Source organism: Leopardus geoffroyi, chromosome C1, assembly GCF_018350155.1.
Source record: "Leopardus geoffroyi isolate Oge1 chromosome C1, O.geoffroyi_Oge1_pat1.0, whole genome shotgun sequence".
Classification (NCBI taxonomy): Eukaryota; Metazoa; Chordata; class Mammalia; order Carnivora; family Felidae; genus Leopardus; species Leopardus geoffroyi.
The window spans coordinates 175890539-175916787 of record NC_059328.1 but is presented as its reverse complement, the minus strand read 5'-3'; the positions used below and the strand labels follow the sequence as shown (position 1 = coordinate 175916787).

The 26249-nt window shown below is 36.4% G+C and overlaps 1 protein-coding gene across 33 annotated transcripts in view; it reads right to left on the bottom strand.

The window, feature by feature from the left end:
• GULP1 (GULP PTB domain containing engulfment adaptor 1) overlaps positions 1 to 26249 on the bottom strand; it is a 274031-nt gene that overhangs the window by 37728 nt on the left and 210054 nt on the right. For all 33 annotated transcript variants that reach the window (XM_045480463.1, XM_045480465.1, XM_045480487.1 and 30 more), the window contains 3 exons: positions 18240 to 18311; positions 11848 to 11946; positions 4087 to 4224 (listed from right to left, as the gene is read on the bottom strand). In XM_045480463.1, coding sequence (XP_045336419.1) covers positions 4087 to 4224; positions 11848 to 11946; positions 18240 to 18311 — 309 coding nt within the window. The remainder of the gene's footprint in view (positions 1 to 4086; positions 4225 to 11847; positions 11947 to 18239; positions 18312 to 26249) is intronic.

The following is a 26249-nucleotide window of genomic DNA, read 5'->3' as shown; positions in this document are numbered from 1 at the left end:
CATATAGCGAAAATTTGACATTTTCCTTACCAATTGGCATGCCTTTTATTTCCTTTTGTTTTCTGATTGCTGAGGCTAAGACTTTCAGTACTATGTTAAATAGTAATGATGAGAGTGGACATCCCTGTCTTATGCCTAACCATAGAGGAAAAGCTGTCAGATTTTCCCCTTTAAGGATAATATTGGCTATGGGTAATTTGTTCATGGCCTTTATGACATTGAGGTATGTTCCATCTATCCCTACTTTGTAGAGGGTTTTTATCAAAATTGGATACTGTATTTTGTCAAGTGCTTTTTCTGCATCTATTGAGAGGATTGTATGCTTCTTATCATTGCTTTTAACATTTATTTATTTTTGGGACAGAGAGAGACAGAGCATGAATGGGGGAGGGGCAGAGAGAGAGGGAGACACAGAATCGGAAACAGGCTCCAGGCTCTGAGCCATCAGCCCAGAGCCTGACGCGGGGCTCAAACTCACGGACCGCGAGATCGTGACCTGGCTGAAGTCAGACGCTTAACCGACTGCGCCACCCAGGCACCCCCTTATCATTTCTTTTAATAATGTGGTGTATCACGTGAATATTGAACCACACCTACAGCCTAGAGATAAATTCCACTTGATTGTGGTGAATAATTCTTTCAATGTACTATTGAATTTGATTTGCTAGTATCTTGTTGAGAGTTTTTGCATCCGTGTGCATCAGGGATATAGGCCTGTAATTCTCCTTTTTGGTGGGGTCTTTGGTTTTGGAATCAAGGTGATGCTGGCCTTGGAGAAGGAGTTTGGAAGTTTTCCTTCCATTTCTATTTTTCAGAGTAATTTGAGAACAATAGGTACTAACTCTTTAAATGTCTGGTAGAATTCCTGGGGGAAGCCATCTGGCCCTGGACTTTTATTTGGAGATTTTTGATTACTGATTCAATTTCTTTGCTGGTTATGGGCTGTTCAAATTTTCTGTTTAGTTCAACATCTTCTTACTTCTTGATATGATGAGTGATTTTCAACTGAATCTTGCCTATTTTGGATATTATATTATAATACTCTGGGGTGCCTGGGTGGCTCAGTTGGTTAAGTGACCGGTTGAGATCAAACCCCATGTCAGGCTCTTTGGAGAATGCTTTAGATTCTCTCTCTTCCTCTCTCTCTACCCCTCCCCTGCTTGCACTGCCTCTCTTTCTCTTTCTCTCAAAATAAATAAATAAACTTAAAAAAAATATTATAGGGGTGCCTGGGTGGCTCAGTTGGCTAAGCATCCAACTTCAGCTCAGGTCATGATCTCACAGTTCACGAGTTTGAGTCCCGTGTTGGGCTCTGTGCTGGCAGCTCAGAGCCTGCAGCCTGCTTTGGATTCTCTGACTCCCCCTCTCTCTCTGCTTCTCCCCTGCTCCTGCTCTCTCTGTTTCTCAAAAAATAAATAAACGTTAAAAAAAATTAAAAAAAACAATATTATAAGACTAGAAATTATTTAAGCTTAGTGTTTTAGTGGCTTACTCTGACACAATTCCAGTAGAGGAATGGGAATGGGGAGCACTACTTCATTACTGCCTGGTGAAGAAGAAGTTCAGCCTCCTCATTTGGACTCTCTTCCTTATTGCTTGGCAGGGCTGGGTATTCTAGTTCCCCATGTGATCCACAATGATCCACAAGTACTGAATTCCAGTCTTGTGACATACTATGATCGGTTTTATCTGTCTTTCAAACTCAACAACTTCACAGAAGTACTCAAAAGATACAATGGGTAGATAAGACAAAAGCCCCAATAAGAGCCAATGGGCTCTGGAACAGGTCACAGTTATGGAAATAATAGAGCATGATGGGATGAACGCTACAATGACAATCTAAGGTCTTAAATTTTAATCTGATTCTGTTACTACCTAACTTTGTAAACTGGTAAAGTCACTCAAATCTCTGGCCTTGGTATCGTAAAGTAAGCAGAAAAAGTTCTGCCAAGTGGGTCATAATTTCTCTTCCTGTTTTAATCCTCCATGATCAGTTATTTAAAATGACAATTAAAGAGGATGGCATGTCAAAATTCTACATACATATCAAATGAATTTTATAAATATAGTCATTATTACAATTAAAGCAAATAAAACCTTGAGGTGAAAATGATATAATACAATTCTGATGAAACATAGCCTCTTTGAGTTCATGAAAGTCATGTGCACTTATAATTGGAGAGATATCTTGGACCTCTTTTCAGAGTCCCAACTTCCATCTACCTGCAGCAGAATCAGTTGGTGAACTTGTTAAACATAGATTTCCTGAGCTCAAGCCTCAATCAAAATGAACTTGTTTTTTTAAGTGCCCTCCTTTTATACCCATTAATACTGTAAGCCACTGAATTACATTTCAATACATTATTTTCAACCTTCAAGAAAAAAAGAAGCTAATATGCTATATCCAAAGAGAATAATTGGTCAAGGAATTTAAATTCTTGAAATCAATTACAAACAATTACAATTAGGGTGAAATAGAGTTTATACTTTTGAAACAATATAACTATGCAGGGATTCTGGCAAGCTTATATTTTAAATTATCCAATAAATCTGGATGAGGATCAAATAAAAACATGTGACACAAAACTATAGGAAGGCTAATATTTATCATTAATTATAATTATGAATATTTCAAAGGCCCCAAGGCTGCTTATTTCTACATATAAAGCAAGAAAGAAGGACAACTGAGTTTACTGCCTGGTGTATGTGGTAAATGGTTACGATATCTTACACATAGAGCTGAAATCCAACAAATATCAACTTTCATCTTCTCAATCACATAGAGAAAAACATCTGCAAATGATCATGCTCTTAAAAAACACTTGGAATATTAAATATAATGCATTCATTCAATAGGATAAATTTCAAAAACAACTTGTACTTTATATAAAATGCTTTATTGTGCATATAATATTGTCATATGGATAACCATATTTTTCTGATGAGATGTTCCATAATGTTCATTAAATTCTCAAAAAGTACTATGATGCCAAGAAGCTTAGGACATTAGTTTGCATTTTTAGAGCATTAGAGCTTAAAAATACATATAATAACTTGCTCTACTTTTTGTAAAATTTTCTATATGGTCCTTTTTTTTTATAAGGAAAAATTTATTGAGCATCTATTGTCCACCTAATGTAGGAGTTATATGGACAAATAAAAAGGTATTTAAGAAGCTCACCTACTGGAACCAGAGAAATAAATTACATAGGAGTGATAATATTATTAATCCTTTGCTATTTTTAACAGCATGAAAAATAAGCAATAAATGAATTAAGTTCTTTTTTTCATCTAAGCCAACAATGTTGTTGAGGTTAGCTGTTCTTCCTTCATTAAAGCCATTAATAGCTGCAATCTGTGTTTGGAATTCATATCTTATGTTTTAGAACAGGACGTCAGACCAGATTATGACTAACATTGGCTTATGCTTATAATCAAGACATGGGGTTTTCTGAAGATTCCAGATGATTAAAAGAACTATTGTAGGACTTAGCTTTAGAATTCCCTAGTTGATTTTACTTGCTGAGAACATTCGATTACATTCACAAGCTAATACACATGCAGGCAGACACATACTCATGCATATACAATTCTATTTACCTTTCATTATATTAAGTTCTCTAAATAACAAAAATCAAGAACCAGCTTTTCAAAGTACTGGAGATTTTTTAATGGAGCCATACAGATTTTATTTCCTGCAGTTTAAAATAGTTATTTTTATCATATCCATCACATTTTAGAAAAAAAATACTCTGTTCACCATTACTCTTTGCATTATGTGCCTATTACTAAGCTACATTTGAGATTAAAGTTAGAAATAAATGATTATAAGAGAAATAAATGCATAACATAAGCAGGCATGACGTTCTAAGGAAAGAAATCTGCATGCAAGCTTGTGCCCATGAACATGAGAATTCAGTTAGGGATGAAATCCTGAAGCATATTCTCATGACAGGATGAACCTATTAGTGTAGCTAAGTATTTGCAGACCTTATTCATTTCCAAATACTTTACTAATGCCGGAAACAAGACAATTCCTGGCTTGTAAAACAGAGCAAACCACCCTAAAACATCTGGCATACTTACACACTTTTCGCTGTCAAATACATAGCACAAATGTTTATTTGACTCAGAATCTTTGCATATGAAAGTGAATATCCTCTTGTCAGTTTTATCATCAGCACAAAATGATATTCTATGAAGCTGGCAATTGTGTTGGACTTCCTGTGAACACAAATGGAAATAAACAGTTGAAGAGATTCTTGTCCATTTTCTGAAATACCAGCTTGTGTTATACTTGACTTTAAAGGTGAAACAATCATCTGTCAAACTTTGGTTTATAATTACATACACCCAAATTTAAACAAATACGTAATGGAGATGGACCTCCCGACTCAGATTAAACGAAGGCAGTCATCTCAGTAGGACTTAGAAGAAAAGAAGCAAAATACAAGAGAATCAGGGGTGCCAGGACTTTCTGAGCTACAAGGGATCTTAAGAGACAATTACTTTGAACCTTGAAATTTTATTTAGAAGGACATTAAGGCCCAGAGAATTAAGATACTTCCAGAAGGTTATACAATTAGCAGGACCCTTTTTAACCAGAACATTTTCATTTTTTCTTACTGATACTCACTAGCATTACATAACTTCATCTGCACACAATTTCATATAAAACATACTATCATTTCGTCCTTAGTTTTCATATCAAATTGTATTTTACATGTCTTCATCAGGAAGGTGTATACATCCAGCATCTAAATTACTGAATCAACTCTCCTAATCAGAAAGATAAACACTGCAACTATACATATATAATATATATAATAAATAATATATCATATGATATGTATATTATATAATAGATAGTACAAAATAATATATTATGTATTATATAATATGCATATTATATAATATATTAAAAAATAATATATAGAAATAAATAATACAATAAATACATTTTTATACTCACAGTTATACATACTATATATTTTGTAACTATAGCATCTGTCACTACATCTTTCCAGGTTCAGAGTTTGATGTGTCAGCTTGATGAGATTTGATCTATCACTCTGATTCACATTACTGCTCATTAGACTAAAAATGAGTACATAAGGTATACACATAAATATTAGGAGAATTTGTTTATAGCACTGTATTCTTTCCCTGTGTATAAACCAAATGATCAGTCATCAAGAAGCATGAAAATTAGAATGAGGAAGTATACTATATGATTGTAATGTTTTTGTCATTACTAGATAGCCTGATCCATCCATTTCTTTTTTTTTTTTAATGTTTATTTATTTTTGACAGAGAGAGACAGAGACAGAGACAGAGCATGAGCAGGGGAGGGGCAGAGAGGGAGACACAGAATCCGAAGCAGGCTCCAGGCTCCAAGCTGTCAGCACAGAGCCCGACGTGGGGCTCGAACTCATCAACTGTGAGATCAGGACCTGAGCCGAAGTCGGATGCTTAACCAACTGACCCACCTAGGTACCCCTGATCCATCCATTTCAACAGCAGGAAGGAACAATGCCAGAAAGAGGTGCTCAACTTACTGAGGCCTCTGATGACATCTCTCCTTTCTTGTGATTAGTGCCAAGATGGACAATGACCACATTTTATGAGACTGTCTTTGTATACTTTGTCCGATTGACCAGTCTGTTTCTCACAGACTTTATTTTTGTTTTAATGTTAACATAGTCAATCAAACAATACCCAGGCACACTAGTTCCCAACTGCTGACATCAGGTCTACACCAGTTTATTAATTGTATAATCATGTTAATGATAGGGGCACCTGGGTGGCTTAGTTGGTTAAGCATCCAACTCTTGATTTCGGCTCAGGTTGTGATCTCACAGTTCCTGAGATGGAGCCCCATGTCGGGCTCTGTGCTGACAGCCAGGAGCTTGCTTAGGATTCTCTTCTTCTCCCTTTCTCTCTGCCCCTCCCCAGCTCATGCTCACTCTCTCTCTCTCTCAAAAATAATCATTAAAAAAAATCATGTTAATGATATACAGAAGAAATACCATTACTATATAATATGGACAGATAATTCGTTTTTTTTTCCATTTGAAGGAGAAATCACAAGTAACATGAAAACACACCATTTACATAAGCTGGTGGTAAAACACAGTCCCCTGTTCACTCACCAACCAGTATGGTCACAGATAGCCTTTGGTAATAACAGTTGAGAATCATCATAATTTTTCTTTAAATTAGCAGAGTTATCTTCCTACAAAAGAAGACTGAAAAGCTAAAACTTGCAATTTTATTATTTTAGTGAATTTTTTGTTGTGATAGATCTTTATGAATTTTAAATGTAGCACTAATTTTTGAAGAGACAGGACAGACTCAAGAACACAATGTCACAGTGAGAACACAATTAAACTTTAACACTACAGGGGCGCCTGGGTGGCGCAGTCGGTTAAGCGTCCGACTTCAGCCAGGTCACGATCTCGCGGTCCGGGAGTTCGAGCCCCGCGTCGGGCTCTGGGCTGATGGCTCGGAGCCTGGAGCCTGTTTCCGATTCTGTGTCTCCCTCTCTCTCTGCCCCTCCCCCGTTCATGCTCTGTCTCTCTCTGTCCCCAAAATAAATAAACGTTGAAAAAAAAAAATTAAAAAAAAAAAAAAAAACAAAACTTTAACACTACAGTATTTTATTGGAGTTGGAACAAAAAAAATAAGTAAATCCCCAAATCACCTATACCACCTCTTTCAGTACTGCATAATCCTCACTTGAAGGACAAGTAAGAAAAGCAGAAAGGGGAAAAGATACAGACGGAATGATATTGGAGCAAATTGAGATTACTTTTCACTTCTATTTTCATCCATCCAAATGGCATAGAAAAAGAGCCTATTTTCTATGAAGTCCATGTTAGATTAACAATGAATTTTTAAATCCTGCCCCATACATGTATATTTTACTATAAATAAACTTATTTTAGGAACATAATATTTTTAATTACGACTAAATAAAATAAATATACCAAAATAAATGAATGACAGATTTTGTTCTGATTCACTTAGGTCTCCTCAAATAGTAGTTCCTAAATACGTATCTGCACACAGGCTGTATCAGAGTCACATGAACAGGTGTTTTTAGTGTTTTTTTTTCTTATGATAGAGACACTCAGTCTAGTTCTGCAGATTCTGGATCTGAAAATCCTGAGTGGACTCCAGCAATCAGCATTCTCAGGAGTCTCCTAGGGGTACTGATATTCAGCAAAGCTGGTAAATCCTTTTTTGTTTGTTTCTTTTTTTAAAAGATTTAAAAAACGGACCATTCTATATATGGATAAAGAGTCAGGTACTCTAACGTTCTTATGCAATATATTGGTGAAGAGTCAGATACTCTTATGTTCTTATATAATATATGTGAAGAGTCAGGTGTTCTCTCCTCAAATGTAATACAATTGAATTTATAAGACATTTCAAAGATTTAAGACTCCCAAGATTGCCCTTTGATTTGTTAGCAATTAAAAACGAGATGGTTCTTTCCTATTAAAATCTATGCTTTTAGGGAAAAATTCAATTGGGTCTTTTGAAAATTAGCTATTAATTATAGAAACTGAGACTTTGGGATAGGGAAGAAAAGCTTTGGTGCTATTGATTGGGTAAGGCAAAATATGATGCTCAAAAGTCAATTGGCTAATCGCATTGGTTGAAGCCCACGTCACTGATGTTTTGTAAATGGGATTTAGGTTAGGGGAGGCTTGTGCATCTGACAGTCAAAAGTTTAGAGAACAGAGTGATAAGGTTGACAGGCTGTCAATGGGCAACTCACGGTCCTGGAAGACTTACTATGGGGGACTTTAGAATCACCAACTAATAACACTGAACTATATTTGCATTTCCATAATCCATCTGTCTCTCTTTTTACACCCCAACCCCCACATGTTAGTTAGGTCATCTTGTAGGACTTTTGTCTTTATATTTTGTGTCCTTCTGAGGATCTGCCATTATTAAACTGTCAATTCTAATTTTTTTTAATGTTTATTTTTTTGAGAGACAGAGAGACAGACAGAGTGCAAGCTGGGGAGGGGCAGAGAGAGAAGGAGACACAGAATCTGAAGCAGGCTGCAGACTTTGAGCTGACAGCACAGAGCCTGGTGCGGGGCTCAAACTCACAAACCACGAGATCATGACCTGAGCCGAAGTCCAACGCTTAACCGACCGAGCCACACAGGCGTCCCTAAACTGTCAATTCTAAACAATAAAGTTTCCTCTGTACACTGCATTTAATCATATTGGTATTTTTCTAAATATTTAAATTTTATATCAGATGAAAAATCTGAAGCATTCTAAATGTTCAGTAACAGGAGAATGGTTTAGTAGATTATAATTTATATATTCCAGTATTGGTGAAATTTTTATAGCCTAGGATACAGTATGGGCAGACTCAAATAAAAAAGGACAAGAGCACATGTTGATGATACATAAAGTGCATTATCAGCCCTTCTTCTCTCATGGTGTGCTTAACAAGGCCTAAACATTCACGTAAGAAATTGAATTAGTTATTGATTACATACACATATACTTTAAAACTGTTATGAGATCTACATGGCTTACGAGACATTTTAAACACAAATGACCTGTTCTGACTGATCATTTGCCACTGTATAGCCAGTTAATTTTAAAAAAGGAAATGCAGGACTGGGGCATCTGGGTGGCTCAGTCAGTTAAGCATCCAACTCTTGATTTTGGCTCAGGTCATGATCTCACAGTTCATGAGATTGAGCCTCGTGTCGGGCTCTGCACTGACAGCATGGAGCCTGCTTGGGATTCTCTTTCTCCCTCTCTCTCTGCCCCTCCCTCGCTCTAAATAAATAAAAAAATGGAAATGCAGGACTAAGGCTGCTTTTCTTTTTAATTGCAAATAAGACTACACATCTGGTTTCATTGTCACTCGGTAACTTATTCTTTCGTAACCACCATTTGCCTCATGAAGTAATCTGAGCCAACCCACCTGTTCAGTAAATTAGGCCTCACTTTCAACTACTCTGTTTCCCAGTAAACTATAAATATATTCCATTATGGTCTTTTTTTTTTTTTATTATTAAATTTTTTTTTTCAACGTTTACTTATTTTTGGGACAGAGAGAGACAGAGCATGAACGGGGGAGGGGCAGAGAGAGAGGGAGACACAGAATCGGAAACAGGCTCCAGGCTCCGAGCCATCAGCCCAGAGCCCGACGCGGGGCTCGAACTCACGGACCGCGAGATCGTGACCTGGCTGAAGTCGGACGCTTAACCGACTGCGCCACCCAGGCGCCCCTCCATTATGGTCTTAAATAGACCTTCGACTATTCTCTCACCACTTCTTTTCTTTTAGCTACCTCAGCAGCGGTTAGTGGGGAAGAGCCATCACCAAAGTAAAGTCTCTATTTCTTTGTTTCTTATTTAATATTGAGTGCGGCTCATGGGAGGAAATTAAACAGGATATCTGTGGGAGGCCTTAAATTCATGGCTTGAGAACTATGAAGGAATGCCATTGTTCTGTAGTTTGGACAATAACTGTGGGTACATCCATGCCACAGTCCAGTTCTCCTCACATATATTAAAAACGTAAAACTTCCATGGAAACTCTGATTCAGCATGCTAAGATAAGGCCTCAGAACTTATTTTTGCAAATGTCAGGTATTTTTTACGCAAGTATTCCATGGAGTACAGTTTGAAAAGGAGAGCTACTACAAGCAGACTATGCACCACGCCAGAACCTCAAACTTCAGGTGCGTGAGAATTCCTGCATGACTTCCTAAATTGTATAGATTCTAATTCAGTAGGTCTGGAATGTGCCTGGGAGTCTGTATTTCTAACAAGCGCCCAGGTGAAGCTGATCATGTTGGTCTGCAGACCACACTTTGAAGAGCAAGACATCATCAGACAACGCACATAGATGAAGCGATCAATGGCAAGTTACAGACCCATGAAAAATGGTTTCATAATCTGTTTATAGCCCAGGGTTTCCTTAGGCCTTCAGATCGAATTAATTTTGTCAGTAAGTATGCCACGGTGTCAGAGGAAAGCATTGACAACATATATTTGTAAGATGAATTGAAGTTGAATGTTAATTGACTTTTCCCAACTTATTTTCATGGTCTTATCAAAATTATTAAACAATAATTCTGAAGCATGGTGAATAACATACTGTATTAGCTTTCTAGGGCTGCCCTAACAAAACATCACAGACCGTGTGGCCTAATCAACAGAGATTTACTTTCTCACAGTTCTGGAGGCTGGAAGTCCAAGATCAAGGTGTTGGCAGGTCTGGTTTCTGCTGAAGCCTCTCTCAGTATGGGTTGCAGATGGCTGCCTTTTCACTGTGTCCTCACATGGCTTTTCCTCGGTGCTTGCATATCCCTGATGTCTCTTTTTCCTCTTACCAGGACACCAGTCCTAGTGTGATTAAGGCCTCATTAAGACCTCATGTAACCATAATTACCTTAAAAAATTCTATCTCTAGGGGCGCCCTGGGTGGCTCAGTCAGTTAAGCATCCAACTTCGGCTCGGGTCATAATCTCACGGTCCATGGGTTTGAGACCCGCAGGTTCGAACCTGGCATCGGGCTATGCTGACAGCTTGGAACCTGTAGCCTCCTTCAGACTCTATGTCTCCGTCTCTCTGTGCTCCTCCCCGCTCATGCTCTCTCCTGTCTCTCAAAAATAATAAATACACATTATAAAAAATTCTATCTCTAGGGGCACCTGGGTGGCTCAGTCCGTTGGGTCTCTGACTTCAGCCTAGGTCATGATCTCTCTGCTTGTGAGTTCCAGCCCCACAACAGGCTCTGTGCTGACAGCTCAGAGCCTGGAGCCTGCTTCAGAGTCTATGTGTATGTGTCTTTCTCACCCTCTCTGTCTCTCAAAAAAATGAATAAACATTAAAAAAATTTTTCTTTAATTCTATCTCCAAGTACAGTCACATTGGGGCTTAGGGCTTCAACACAGAAATTTTGGCTAAAAACAATTTAGTCCCTAACAAATCCATATTAATTAATGTGAAGACAGAATAGATTATATTGTATTCACAGGGGAAAGGGCTCTAAATATAAGAACTTTAAGTTTATGCTGTATTATGGACTGAATTCTATTCCCCCAAAATTCATATGCTACAGCCTTAGCCCCCCATATCTCACAATGTGCCTGTATTTGAAGAGAAGGTTTGAAAGTGGCGATTACATTAAAGCGAGCCCATTAGGATGGTCCTTTATCCAATCTGAATGGTATCCTAATAGGAAAGGAAACTGGACACACACAGAGATACCAGGGGTGTGTGTGCACAGGTGACCACGTGAAGAGGCAGGAGGAAAGCAGCGATCTGCAAGCCAAGGAGAGAGGCCTCAGAGGAAACCAACGCTGTGAGCTTAGTCTTGGATTTCCAGGCTCCAGAACTGTGAGAAAATAAGTTTCTGTTGTTTGAGCCACCACATCTGTGGTATTTTATCATGGCAGCCTTAGGAAACTAACACACACTGATTATGTCCACGGGCAATAAGAGGCAGTCCAAAACATTTTAATAAACAACACACAGCTTTTGTTTCCTTTCATACTCAGTGAACCACACTTCACACATCCCTTTCACAGCACACAAAGGAAAAGACACTGAAAACAAGACCAAACACTGTTAAATACGCTTCCATCCCAAACACAGGCTGAAGAACAGACCACTTTGGAAGCACTCCCAAAAGTTGTTTTTCCCCTTAAAAATCCTACAGAATTTTAAAGTGTCATTAACTGAGGACTAACCAGTTCCAGTTGGTAAGCAATTTTAAATATTTACTGAAATAGGTACATAACTGCCATTAAGGAAAGATTGGAGGGTTCTGACATTCAGAAAGAAGCCTTACCTTTGTTTTAGGTTCTAGAATTTTTACTCCATATATTGATATTTGCAGCTCAACTTTAGGAATTTTCTGGCCTTCAGACTTCTTGATATGTCTTGCAAACTACAATTGAAAAATTATTCAGAAAACTGTAATTCTGTTTCTATGGAGAATAAACACAAAGTTTGTATTCAGTGTTGGACTTTCATTAAATAAATTATTAGCCATTAGAAAGTATTTTATAAACTCCATATAGCTCGAAAATATTTCGTAATCATAATAATCTACCATTACTATCATTAAAATCAGATTGATACTGAATAATTTTTAAGAACTTTTTTAATGTACTTCTTTCATTATATTTAAACAGTTATATTCATATGAGTTAGTTAAGACAATGAAAACTCTGTGGGAAGATAAGCAAAGACCGATTTATTTTTCTGTGGATCTTGTTTTTTTTTAAAAATACCTTTAGAGAACTTACAGTTCACCAGAGCTGGATATGCCACCTTTGTCATTTCTAGATACCTCATTTAGTATCCATCCTACCCAATCAAATCAATGAATGAAAAGAGACAGATTACCATATTTAAATTGAAGCTATGAATTGAGGTAATTATCCCAGCTAAAAGACTAAGAACTAGATTCGGACTAGAATTATGAGTATCTTGAAAACCTAAATAGTTTCCTAATGCTTGCATGGTAGTATTTATTGTAACTTCTTGTTGAATTGGTAAGTATATGCAAATGCTAGCTAGGTTTTGTTATAAAATCAAAAAGAAAATCCCAATATTCATGCACTTTATAGGTGGAGTTTCTACCTCTCTCCCATCATTGCCAGATCTAATGATGGAAAAAATTACAGGAGCCCAGTTAAATTTAAATATTAAATGGTTAATTAAAAAAAAAAAACTTCTGGGGCGCCTGGGTGGCGCAGTCGGTTAAGCGTCCGACTTCAGCCAGGTCACGATCTCGCGGTCTGTGAGTTCGAGCCCCGCGTCGGGCTCTGGGCTGATGGCTCAGAGCCTGGAGCCTGTTTCCGATTCTGTGTCTCCCTCTCTCTCTCTGACCCTCCCCCGTTCATGCTCTGTCTCTCTCTGTCCCAAAAATAAATAAACGTTGAAAAAAAAAAATTAAAAAAAAAAAAAAAAACTTCTAGGGGCGCCTGGGTGGCTCAGTCTGTTAAGTGGCTGACTTCGGCTCAGGTCATGATCTCACACTCTGTGAGTTCGAGCCCCGCTTCGGGCTCTGTGCTGACAGCTCAGAGCCTGGAGCCTGCTTTGGATTCTGTGTCTCCCTCTCTCTGACCCTCCCCTGTTCATGCTCTGTCTCTCACTGTCTCAAAAATAAATTAAAAAAAAAGTTAAAAAAAATTAAAAAAAAAAACTTCTATTTTAGAATACACATCTACCCTCCACATATATGTGTGTGTATACACACACACACACATGCAATTCATATATGGTAATTAGTGTAAGTATGTCCCATGCATTTTCTTGGACACACACTTACACTAAACAATTGTCTGTTGTTTATCTGAAATTCAAAGTTTACTGAATGTCTTGATTTTGGCAATGCTGTTGGGAATGCTACTCTCTCACTACTCTCCTTTCCACTCTCCTCCTACCTTTATTTTTCAAAACTGGAAAGAAACATTGAAAAAAAATAGGATTTTTACTCCTCTTCTAGGGCTTAAAATTTTTTTCCCTACTATTATAACATTTTTTCAGCATATGGATCATCCTAACTTGACTCAAAATAGATTATATGTAAGGCAGGGTGGGGCTTCAGTCCTCTTTTGTATGTCATATTTATTTGCATTGTGCATTTCTAATTTAGGACAGATGTGAATACACATGGTATAGTTCAGTCCTGGAGCACAGAGTGGTTAAAAGCTCCTTTTCTCTTTTCATGGCTTTGCGCTGCCATCAGAGTATTATAATTAATGCATACATGAATGTCTTAAAGTGTCTGCCTAATAATATGGGAGGTGGGAGTGGGGGAGTACCATTTGTTTTATTTCATTTTGTGAGGTATAATTTTTTAGCTTGCTATCTGTCCTGTTCTATGAATGTAGGCAGTTCTTTTTTTGTATCCAGAAGTCTTACATTGTGCACATGAATTTGACGAATTTGTGCCAAACCATTTTTTGTATGTCTTTAAGAAACATGTTTTGTTTCAGATCTCTAAAAATTATTCCAGCTCTCTCCCAAAGAAAGTAGATTAATTTTGTTTATTTTCCCTTCATAATCTCCTTCCTGCATTGGTATAATTAAAACAATTTGAGGGTTTTCACATATGAAGGCTTACAAAATAAGTCAGCCGATTCTATCTCTGTGAAAGCCTCTGAACAAAGCCACTCCCATCTCGGGCTGCAGAAGGATGCTCAGCTGGCCTCCAAGGCGCAGCTCTTTTCCAGAAACAAGACAATGAGCAGTGGCTTTTGTGGCCTTTTCCACATCTAGACACAACCATTCCTGTGACCTCTTTTACTTTTTCCCAAAGTCTAGCACAGAGCAACTACTAATATTAAACTTATCTACTGAGTGACTTCTTTTCTGCCAGGAAAAAGAAAGCACAACACATTTTCTGTATTTAAAAAACAAAACAAAACAAAAAGAAAAACCTCCCAGTTCTGTTTTCATGTATATCAAGGTTTATAATGGTCATTAGCTTTAATGGTTGCACAGATGTTGTAAACAATTATGTCTAAGTTTATATTTGCTCTATCGTTTTATATCTTAAACAGAATATAAATAGTCTCATTCCCGTCCTTTTTTTTCCTTCTGAAATCTAAGATTACGGTATTAACGCTTACATGCCCCCTCTCACTCGAAGTCTGTTTTGCTGACAGACGTCTTAAATGTGTTCCAAAATATTTCTACTTTACATGTTGAAGACATGCTCATCATTCTTGCTTACATTACATTCTTTTGTCTCCCTATTTACTATGTGAATATTAATGTTTGAAAAGCCTTTTTGCAAATTCCTTTCCAGTTTTGCTTCAGTGGATTCATTTCTTGGTCATCTAATAGTGATCTACCACCAAATTTGCCTATAATATTCCAATAAAAAATATTTAAAGGGGGTAAACCCTAAGCATCCTGAAAACAAACAAATGAAAACAAAACATAAATAAAAACATCATAAAATGATGGAGGAAAATAAAGCATTTCTTGAAGTTCATAAAGTAGTTGGTTAAGTATATGTTACTAGTAAGTAGAACATTTCTTACAGTGAGCTCTACTGGCTTTCAATATAATCACACTATTTCTATGTATTTCTCAGAGGACTTTAAAAAAATGAATCTAAGTGTCCTGCTAAGGGAATACACATTATTAGGAAAGGAAACCAATGAATTTATTACTGTGTATCAAATATTCGGAGATACTATTTCTCGTTGTAATTCTTGTAAATTAATTTAATTAAGCATGTTCTAATGATTCTATGAGGAATCAGGTATGTATGTATGTATATAATTAAACTAAGCCCTAAACATTTTATTAATTAAATAACTGGTTATGAAGACAAAAATAGTGCTAAGCTACATAGAAAGAGTGACGTTGAATGGAAAAAGACCAAGATTAACAGAACTCATCAGCAATTCCCAAGTCCTCCTTCCTTGAGGTAGCTTCATGTAATTTTAATTTATCTGTATTGAGGTAAGGTATCTCTCCTGTAAAACTGGGGTTCAGGAATGCTGCTTCCCTGCTTATCTCCCAGGGAAACCAAGAAGTTTTGGATCTATATATCAATTGTCATCCACATGTAAACATCATAAGCAGACTGTTTAAAAAATATATGGAGTCCTCTGACATTTGTACTAGTTGTATTGATAAAAATAAATAAAACATTATTAAAAATAAAATTCATTACAATAAGAATACTATTAAATATGTAGAAGTTGAAAGGTTTTTTACATTTTTTACATTTGATGACATTTTGGAAAATTTGGCAATTTCTTAAATCTTAGGCTAAAACATGATTAAGAAATAGAAATAGTTGAACATGTTTAAAAAATAGAAAATATGTTATTTTGGCCAATATGAAACCTGAAAGTAAAAACTTTAACACTTATAGAAATTATTTGATTTATGAAAAATGTTTAAAGTATAAATACAAATTCTCTACAAAATGATAGAAAAGTAGTATGTAATAAAATCAAAATTTTTAAATTTTTCTCAAAAAATAAGTAGGCATAATTAAACATAAAAGCATGATAAAATACATTATTGAAAATATTCTAAGTATTCCATTTTATATTAATGCTAAATTTTAAGTTCCTGTCAGAAACCCGTACATAAAATATTGCAGTTTTGAAAACTGGGTGAATATAAATAAAATATTAACTTATGTGGCAAATAAAACAAAATACTGAACTATAATAGATAAAAAGGCAGCCAGAAATACACCTATTTAAGAAAAAGAAGCAGGAAATTAAAATGGGGGATGTGTACACAAAATATAGTTTATGAGCAAATTTTTTGCTGTTGTTTTTGGTAGAACCATAGCACCACCTTCTGGCCATTTCTACATGACAACAGAATTAAAGAGGAGCCAGGGTTAGCCAGGGTCTACATTTCTAAAATAAATGTAAATACTCTTGAAGGCTTTGAATTGTACCCTCTGACCTCTGACACCAAGAAATATATATATATATATATATATATATATATATATATATATAATAAAATTAAATAAAGAGCATTGTTTTAACCATTTTAATTTATTTAAAAATCATTACCCTTAAACACACTTTCCTGATGTACAAAATTTTTGCAATCAGCACTGTAAAAATTGCTCATTAAATATTTATTTTGGAAGACACTTGAAAGGCAAAAATTATCATGTGAACACGCATTTTTAAACTACACTGCATACTTACTGTAAATCACATTCCTTTATTAACAGAGTACATTTCCAAATTTGAAATGACACAGAACTGCAAATAAATTCTCACAAAAATGTAGAAAAACTAGCCACTGTTTAAAAGCACTTCATTTCAAATGCCTCTACGTTTTATCTAGTCATGATGTAGTTGAATCTTTTTGGTTTGGGACCTGCGCTGACTGAATAAAGAACGTCCTAGATACAAAGACACATTAAGTATAAATTCTATTATTCTTCTATTAAAAAATTCTGACTGTATTGAAGCTGGATTCATGACAAGTTTGCAATATTTTGAACATTTAAATAGAATCTTATCCTAAATGTTGTTCATAAATTGTGCAACCTTGTTAATCCTGTATTAGTGCTTAAAAGTACTGGCTAAACAGGCCAAGCTGAATTATTACCTAATGAGTGGTGGAAAGAAATGCTTGCCTAGTCCACTTTTTTACCAAATGGGACACATATCATCTTGGAACCTTTTAGCATATTTACTTGAAAGCATTAGTAAATTATTTACATATACAATGGGTAGATGAAAGTATTATCCATTTTACTTTCTTCCCCCAGAATACATGCCATTCCGCTTTAACTTTTCCTCAATTTGAACACTCAGTAGATTCCAACTCAGAGGACATGTTCAATGAAAAATGACACTTTACGTCTATGACTTTGCCAGGCACAATCAAAGGCCTAGCTCTCTTGTCAAATAACCGGATGATCTCTAAACTAATAAAGTTAGGGAAGGATTGTTTCCCAAAAAAATTGTGAGAGTAACTACAAAGAATAACAATACATTTTGTTAAAAAAAGTAGTGGTATGCTAGATTTTCTTGATGAGATAAAGATGAGAATTCTGTTGAAGGGGTTTTTCCCATCTTATTATCTCCATGAGAACATGGGGATAATTCTTTTGGGATGGGGTATACTTAGAAAAACATGCTAAGATATGAGGCATCTTAATGGAAAATTTTCTCAGGAAATGTGATTGTGAGTATGGAGTTGCTTATTAAATATCTCCTCTGCTCTCTTGGTCTCACCAGTTCCCCATGTAATCAACTCCCAACTCTACACTTCCAACTGGTGGATGTCATATCCTACCTATGAGACCCAGTTGTTATGCCATTGCTAGTTTTCAAGTCAGGGCATGAGTCTACATTGTCCAAGAGAGATAAAGGCAAGCTACCAAAGGTCAACACATAGGGAATACTGCCACTTTGTTGTTGTTGAGTATGAGAAATTATGGAAAAATAGGAAGAATGTGCCACATTCAGAAAATACATTGTGTATTCACATTTATTGTTAAATATGTTTCCCTGATCTGGTGATATTTATTCAATAGCCCATTTTTTTTTTCTTTTTTCTTTCTTTTTTTTTTTTTTTTTTTTTTTTTTTTTTACAATAGCCCATTTTTAAAAAGACAAAGCTATACCTGCCACAGAGCTATTCACGCTTTGAATATCCATCAGTCTACTGGTGACTTAAGACAGGATCAATACACTAGACACATATGTGGAGGGTTTGCCCTACCTTTAGTTTCCTCACAGCATCTCTTACAACTTCTGTTCCTTTAGGCTGCTCCACTTCTGTACTGCCAAGAAACTGAAAAGGGCCATTTGTCAAATACAGGCTTTAGGACATCGTACATCATCAAATCATTTTGAACTATAACATGGCATAACAGTATACACATGGTATGGCAGAAATGCAAACCCAAATCTTAACTACACAGAGGAGTTATTAATTTATTTTATATGAAAATGTAAATATATTTATTTAACCATATCCAATTCCTATTAATCAAAGATTTTTTAAAAACATATTCTCCTAAATATTTTATTTGAAGATATTTACTGGAAAGAAAACTAAAGCTACTTCATTTTAGAAGGATAAGAATAAAGTTGGCTTCAATATTTACAACTTAAAACACATTAATAATAAAAATTATTGACTTATCTGTAAATCCAAAGCGTATAAATGCTTTTTATTTGTTACGTGACTTTTTAATGCTTATTTATTTCTGAGAGAGAGAGAGAACGCACATGTGTGCAAGTGGGGAGGGACAGAGAGCGAGGGAGACAGAGGGACAAAGCAGGCTCTGAACTTATAGCAGAGAGCCCAATACGAGGTTTGAACCCATGAACCCTGAGATCATGACCTGAGCCAAAGCTCAACAGACTGAGCCACCCAAGTGCCCCTGTTACTTGATTTAAATGTCAATGGTATATTTTAAGATATTAATAGGATTTCATACAGTTCATAATTTTACATTAACATTTTCTTTGTTTTTCAATTATGACACTCATATATCATGAAAAAAATACAAACTTTTTAACCTAATTACTTCATCCATCAGAGCTACAAGCTAAACTCCGTTAAAAAAATAAAATTTGTATTATCAACAATTTTACTGAATTTTAAAATATCCCTGAAGGTTTTTAGTGAATACCTGACCTATTCCCCCACAAAAAGAAAACGTTTCATAATAATTACCACACTGTAATAAAATCTCTATGCTGGAGAGATATAAAACCCCCTAAAAACAGAAGTCCAATCTCATGAAATATGTAAGACTAATTAGAATTGAAATATGGATATTTTATTCTATAAAATATTTCTATGTAAATAGCAAATCATCATTCAATTCAGTAAGTGTATATAATTTCTCAGACTTTTTGTCACATAGTACCAATTAAAACACTAGAGTGAATTATGAAATCATCACATATAAATCGACATGTGTATGTGTGTGTGTATACACACTTTATATCAAATGAGTAAGTAGAATCTTTTTATATGTTAAATCAAAGAATGCAAAGGAGCGATATAATAATGTCAGAGTATCTTTTTATTCCTTCCTTCATTCTTACAAAAGTAACAATAACAACTAAAAAACAAAAATCAGAGTTTTGTTTTCAAAAAGGGCTCTCCGTATTACCGGCATAAGAATTACCCAGGGAGCAAGTTAAAATAGAATAACATAGATCCTTGGTCTAATAAATCAGCATCTCTAAGGCATTAGGAAGAAACATTAGGGGGAAAGAAGTTTCAATTCTCAGAATCTATAAGGTATAACCGTTCCTTTTCCTTACATGCTCTAACTGTATCAAATAACTGCTACCATGGCCTAGATACAGTAGCATCAGGCACTTGGCTTGCCCAGCTGTGACCTCAAGTTGGTCAACCAGTCTTTCAAAAAAGACCAAAATAAATGAAGAAATTCTCAGCTTAAAAGGAATTGAAAGCTACTTCCAAGATTCGAGACACAGGCAAATCTATTCTTGACACCAATAGACCTGTCACATTTCTTCTGTTCCAGATCAGTGTATTCAACCTTGGCTGCGTGATAAAATCACATGGGAGCTTTAAACTTAGACCAGAGGCTAAAGAGTCTGATTTAATTGATCTGGGGCAGAGCCAGGGCATCTGTGCATTTTAAAGCTCCCCAGGTGTTTTTAATGTGTCACCAGGTTTGAAAAGCACTGTTTTAGATCCTCCAGAAGGGATAAAGGGTTCAAGTGACAGGAGGAGAGTTAACACAATAGGAGCTATTTAGTTCTGAGTTAATCCACCACTGGGGGTAAATTCCTGTCCTCATTCTCTCTGAATTTATCAAATCACTGAGAAATTCTCCATTAGTGAGTGGTGGAGAGTTAGCAAAAACAGTAAGGAAAGGTAGACTCTTTCCTGGTGATTCTTGAACTAGAAGGAAATGTCTGATGTGTCAATAACAGACTGTAAGAGTTACTGGAAATATTTATGGAAGAATATTCATTCCTCAGCAGAAATGCCATGACTCATAAGTATTACATGTAAATAGGCCCACATGGGAAAATTATGGAAGAACTCCAAGTACATTCTAAATGAATTAACCTCTTGCAGGGCTCCAGGAACCTTTTCATATTTTGTTTCCCCACCCCCCCCCCCCCACCCCACACTGGCTTTAATTAAATCATCTGAGGAATGAAACACAGAGAGAAGCCTTGAATGATGGTAGAAACTGTGCAGACATCAAATATGGAGCTAACCACTTAATTTTTCTATGTAATATTAGATAACCTAAATAGAAATAATTATAAAAATGAAAAATAGATCATGCCTTATTATATTTCCTGTATTTTTTAAGTTATAAAAGTCATGATACTCAGGTTAATTAAAGCATATTTATATGCATTCCATATGTCTATATAAAATATTTATAAAAATAACTCCTAAATATGATGCAGCATGCCAGAATAATAAACTCTAGGTTGGGATCTGAAGATGTTAGAAAAGTCACTTAATCTCTGATTAATTTGACTTTTGAAAAACCAGGATAGTGATTGTTCTTCTCTCCTTATAAAAGTTTTTTTTTTTTTTTTTAATTTTTTTTTTTCAACGTTTATTTATTTTTTTTGGGACAGAGAGAGACAGAGCATGAACGGGGGAGGGGCAGAGAGAGAGGGAGACACAGAATCAGAAACAGGCTCCAGGCTCTGAGCCATCAGCCCAGAGCCCGACGCGGGGCTCCAACTCACGGACCGCGAGATCGTGACCTGGCTGAAGTCGGACGTTAACCGACTGCGCCACCCAGGCGCCCCTCCTTATAAAAGTTTTTAAAGATCAGTTGCAATGAGATTCAAAAACGAAAAACAAAACAAACAAAAAAACATACAATTCTGTAAACTGCAAAGTGTTTTATAATTATGGGGGATTTCCGTTTCTTTATTTATGACTGTATGGAGAAGACACTAAAATTTAGTGGATACTGTTGCTACCTGCTCAGCTCTCCTTTGATGGATTCATTTTATCAGAGCTGGGACCCATCCTCCAGCTTCCCCACACTTTGCTGGTAAAGGTTCACGGTCCAGATCTTCAGAGGATTCCCTTTGGGCAAGGAATCCACTTTGCCAATGCTGAGTTAGAAATGCCTGAGAGTTTTTTGCTTCCCCTCCAATATCACCACATTGCTTAACCAGTGACTGCTGTGGAAATACAAAGACCCAGTTCCTTTGCTTGGAGGTCGGGTAAACCCTAAGAGTTAATATTATCATGTGGAGCTTCCCTCAGAATCGGACTGAGGCCGGGGCTTCCCTTGATGATGTACTCATCCTTGACTTCTTCCCTTTGTCTGTCCTGCTTCCCCACACTCTTACTGGTTGCTCCTGGGAGCACTCTCTTACTAAATCACTTGCACATAAGTCTTTGTCTCAGGATCTAATTCTTGGAGAAAATGTCCTAAGACACTATTCAACACTTAAATGCTTACAGTTAGGAACACACAATCTAGTGCGCAAACTCACAAATAACAAATGCTCTTGTTACACGCGCTATCAAAAAGCTTGTATGTGGATTAGAGGTAGGTTTGGTTTTCATCTTTTTCCACTCTGCCTGGTGCCTGAAGGGTAAAAGAAATCTCACTGAAAGAACAAGTCTAAGCCAAAGTCTACATGTGGAATTTAAAGTCTGCTGGACCCCTTTCCCATCCTGTCTCCCAGGGCATTCACTTATAAACTTCAAGTAGGAGGATTCTTCCCTGGGGAGTGTGGCCCAAGGGAGGGAGGGAGACAATCTTTGTTGACTATGGGGGTTTCCACAGATGGGCTACCTGGCCAACCACCAATTGACAAGCCCTGCCCATATACACAGAGCTGCCAGTCAGCCTTTGAGTGCCTGAGCCTTCGAACCCAAAGCACACCAAGTAGGTGCATATATTTGAGGAAAACCACTCACATGAAAACTGGAAGAAAAGTAAAGAAACAGGAACAAAAAAGCATAGAAAAGATTTGGAGAGAAAGCAGAGACAAAAAAGAGAGGACTAAAAACCTGAAACCCATATAAATACGTTGCATCCAAGGTAAAAACAGGATAGTATATAAAGCAACACTGAGAGAACAAAAAAGAGCTCATGGAAATTAAAAACGTGATGCAGGGGCGCCTGGGTGGCGCAGTCGGTTGGGCGTCCGACTTCAGCCAGGTCACAATCTCGCGGTCCGTGAGTTCGAGCCCCGCGTCGGGCTCTGGGCTGATGGCTCAGAGCCTGGAGCCTGTTTCCGATTCTGTGTCTCCCTCTCTCTCTGCCCCTCCCCCGTTCATGCTCTGTCTCTCTCTGTCCCAAAAATAAATAAACGTTGAAAAAAAAAAAAAAAAACGTGATGCTGGCAATTTAATTGTTGGGTGCTTGCTACTTATCAAGTACTATTTTGGGAACTGGGGATACAGTAGACAGCAAAGCAGATTTCCCACCCTTACAAATCCCAAACTCTAGTGGAGAGAGCCAAACATAAAGAATATAATATGCACAGAAGAGTTGAAAGTGGTTGCTTTAGTGAGTGAGACCTGGGAGAGGAGCTGGGGAACATTTTGCTTTTTTCACTATAAGCATCAGACACTCAACTGTTTAAAATGGACACAGATAACTTTGATAAAATAAAAATTAAACTAAGCACCCAAATGTTAATGTTCCACATATTCATTTATTCCTCTAGAAATATATATTTAACTATTTACTATTAGTCTAGCGTTTACTAAAAGTTGGGAAGAGGGGGAAAATATCCCTGTTCTAATGGAGTTTACATCCTAGTAAATATGTATGTGTGCATATAAATATGTATGAATGCATGTGTGTGTGTGATTTCTGTCTATCTAATTTCTGTGTTTATATCTAGATTACAGACAGATTTATAATATATTTTAGATGGCAACACAATAACACAGACAGACTGGGTAGTGTGAATAATACTTAAGATTGTGTGATCAGGAGAGTCCTCTCTAAAATGGTGACATTTTGATAGAGACCTGAATGAAAGGATGAAATGAAACATGCAAACACACTGAGGCTGAAATGCCTTTGATGTGTTAGGTAGAGAAGCACACTTCATGGCTGGGTATACAGAGTGGAGCTTGGGGAAGCAGAATTCTGGGTAGTAGGTATAGATTACAGAACTCTGGCACTGGGGCCTCACAGGAACTGAGAGAGTAAAGTTCCAGAATCGTGGGTCCCCAGGCAGCTGCTGTGGTTCAGAGGCAGATGAAAGAGTGTGATGCTGCCACTGGGAATAAGATAAGTGTTCAGGGAAAGGCCAAAGGGAATCAGAAATTTTTGTATCATTAATATTACTATTAGGGTTGTCAGATTAGCAAATACAATTATAGATACTGCTGTTGCTGGGAATATAAAATGGTACAGCCACTCGAGTCAATAGTTTGGTAGTTTCTTTTAGAATTAAACATGTACTTACCATGGGATAGATACAGCATCTGCACTTTTGGGTACTTATTCCAAAGAAATGAAAACTTACATTCATGTAAATATTTTGTGCACGGGAACACCTGTGTGGCTCAGTCGTTAAGTATCCAACTTCGGCTCAGGTTATGATCTTTGAGCTCATGTTGGGCTCTGTGCTGACAGCTCAGAGCCTGAAGCCTGCTTCAGATTCTGTGTCTCCCTCTCTCTCTGTCCCCCCTCTGCTCGCGCTCTGTCTCTCTCTCCCTCTCTCAAAAATACACATTTAAGAAATTAAATAAATATTTTGTGCACTGATGTTTAAAGTAGATCTATTTGTAACAGCCAAACATTGGAAATAACCCAAATGTCCTTCAGTGAGTTAATAAACTGTGTTACATTTATACCATGGAATACCACTCAGCAATAAAAATGTATGAATTACTGATACACACAACAACTTGGATAGACCTCAAGGGAATTACGCTGAATGAAACAGTCAATCTCAAAACGTTTTCCAGTTAGATATTTACCTAAGTGAAAAAACACAGATTTTTTTTTGGCATTCTGAGTAAAAATAACTGCTTTTCTGTTTTAGCAACTTTATGTTTTAGCTCCTCCATGTGGTAAAAAAAAATGATGAGAGTATAAGTATCAGACTGATTTTGCTTTATACATATAGATTCAACGTATCATTCTTCAGTGTGGCAAAGAGCAAGACAGAGATTGGACCAAGCAAGTCTGTGCCAAGTGGTAATGGTTGGAGGCATTTTTTCTTTAAGTATTTAAATTGTTATTTATTTTTCTTCATAGTCACAAATTGACAACATTAATCTCGGTACATTATTATTATTATTTTTTTTAGGAAAGATCAGGCATTAGACTTTACATAAGTGCCTGTCTTCCACAATTGTGTGCTTGTGCTTTGAAACTCTACAACAAAATATTTCCATTTAATTATGAATAAACATTGATATTTTAATACTAATGCATGTTCACTGCAGGGAATTTAGAAACTACAGAAAAATATATCAATGCAATAAGCATCAACTTTTATCTCATAACCAAGAGGTAATATTATTGAAAATATGGTATGTTATCTTTCAAATTCATGTTACAATGACAGTTGTAAGCAGATTAGACAAACATGAAAACAAAAAAAGGGGCACCTGGGTGGCTCAGTCGGTTAAACGTCCGACTTTGGCTCAGGTCATGATCTCATGGTTTGTGAGTTCGAGCCCTGCATCGGGCTCTGTGCTGACAGCTTGGAGCCTGGAGCCTGCTTCGGATTCTGTGTCTCCTCTCTCTCTCTCTCTGTCCCTCCCCTGCTTGCTTTCTCTCTCTCTCTCTCTCTCTCTCTCTCCCTCTCTCTCTCTCTCTCTCAAAAAATAAACATTTAAAAAATTAAAAAAAAAGAAAACAAAAAAAACCCCTTTTAAATTACTATATATGACTGGTTTATTTATTTATTGGGCATTATTGTGTATGTGTGCATTTAAATTTTGACTACGAGCTGAGTTATTAAAAGAGTTGAGATTAAAACATTAAATATTACTAAGTAATATGGACAGATAAGAAAGACATAAAACACAAAAGGGGCATTTAGAATATATCAGACTGTAGAGAAGTCAGATGATCTAAAAATGTTTTATGTATTCTTAGTCTATATATTGAGAGGTATGGCTACATGGCATGTATCTTCCACAAACTATAAAATATCTATAAAAACGTTTCTATAAATACTTTGACAAATACAAAGCACATTTTTTTTTTAATTTTTTTTTTCAACGTTTATTTATTTTTGGGACAGAGAGAGACAGAGCATGAATGGGGGAGGGGCAGAGAGAGAGGGAGACACAGAATCGGAAACAGGCTCCAGGCTCTGAGCCATCAGCCCAGAGCCCGACGCGGGGCTCGAACTCACGGACCGCGAGATCGTGACCTGGCTGAAGTCGGACGCTTAACCGACTGCGCCACCCAGGCGCCCCCAAAGCACATTTTTGAAAATATAAAGCTAATTGTTCTTTCCCATATAACATCTCTCTGTTCAATGCATTTAGATACTTAGATATAGTCACAAAAAGTATTTTAAAAACAAAATTAAAAACAACTTTGTTGAAATTAAAAACAAAAATGTCATCGAACTATTATATACGAAATATTTATAGACTTCTTACATTAAAATGCTATTAAGATATTTCATATTTGGCTTAATTTCCAAAAGTCTCACAACTATTTTTTAATTAATTAAAATGATATAGACCTCTCTTTTAAACTAAGTGATGTCTGTAGTCATTTCTTCCAGTTCATTCATTGTATTCCATTATACCTACAAT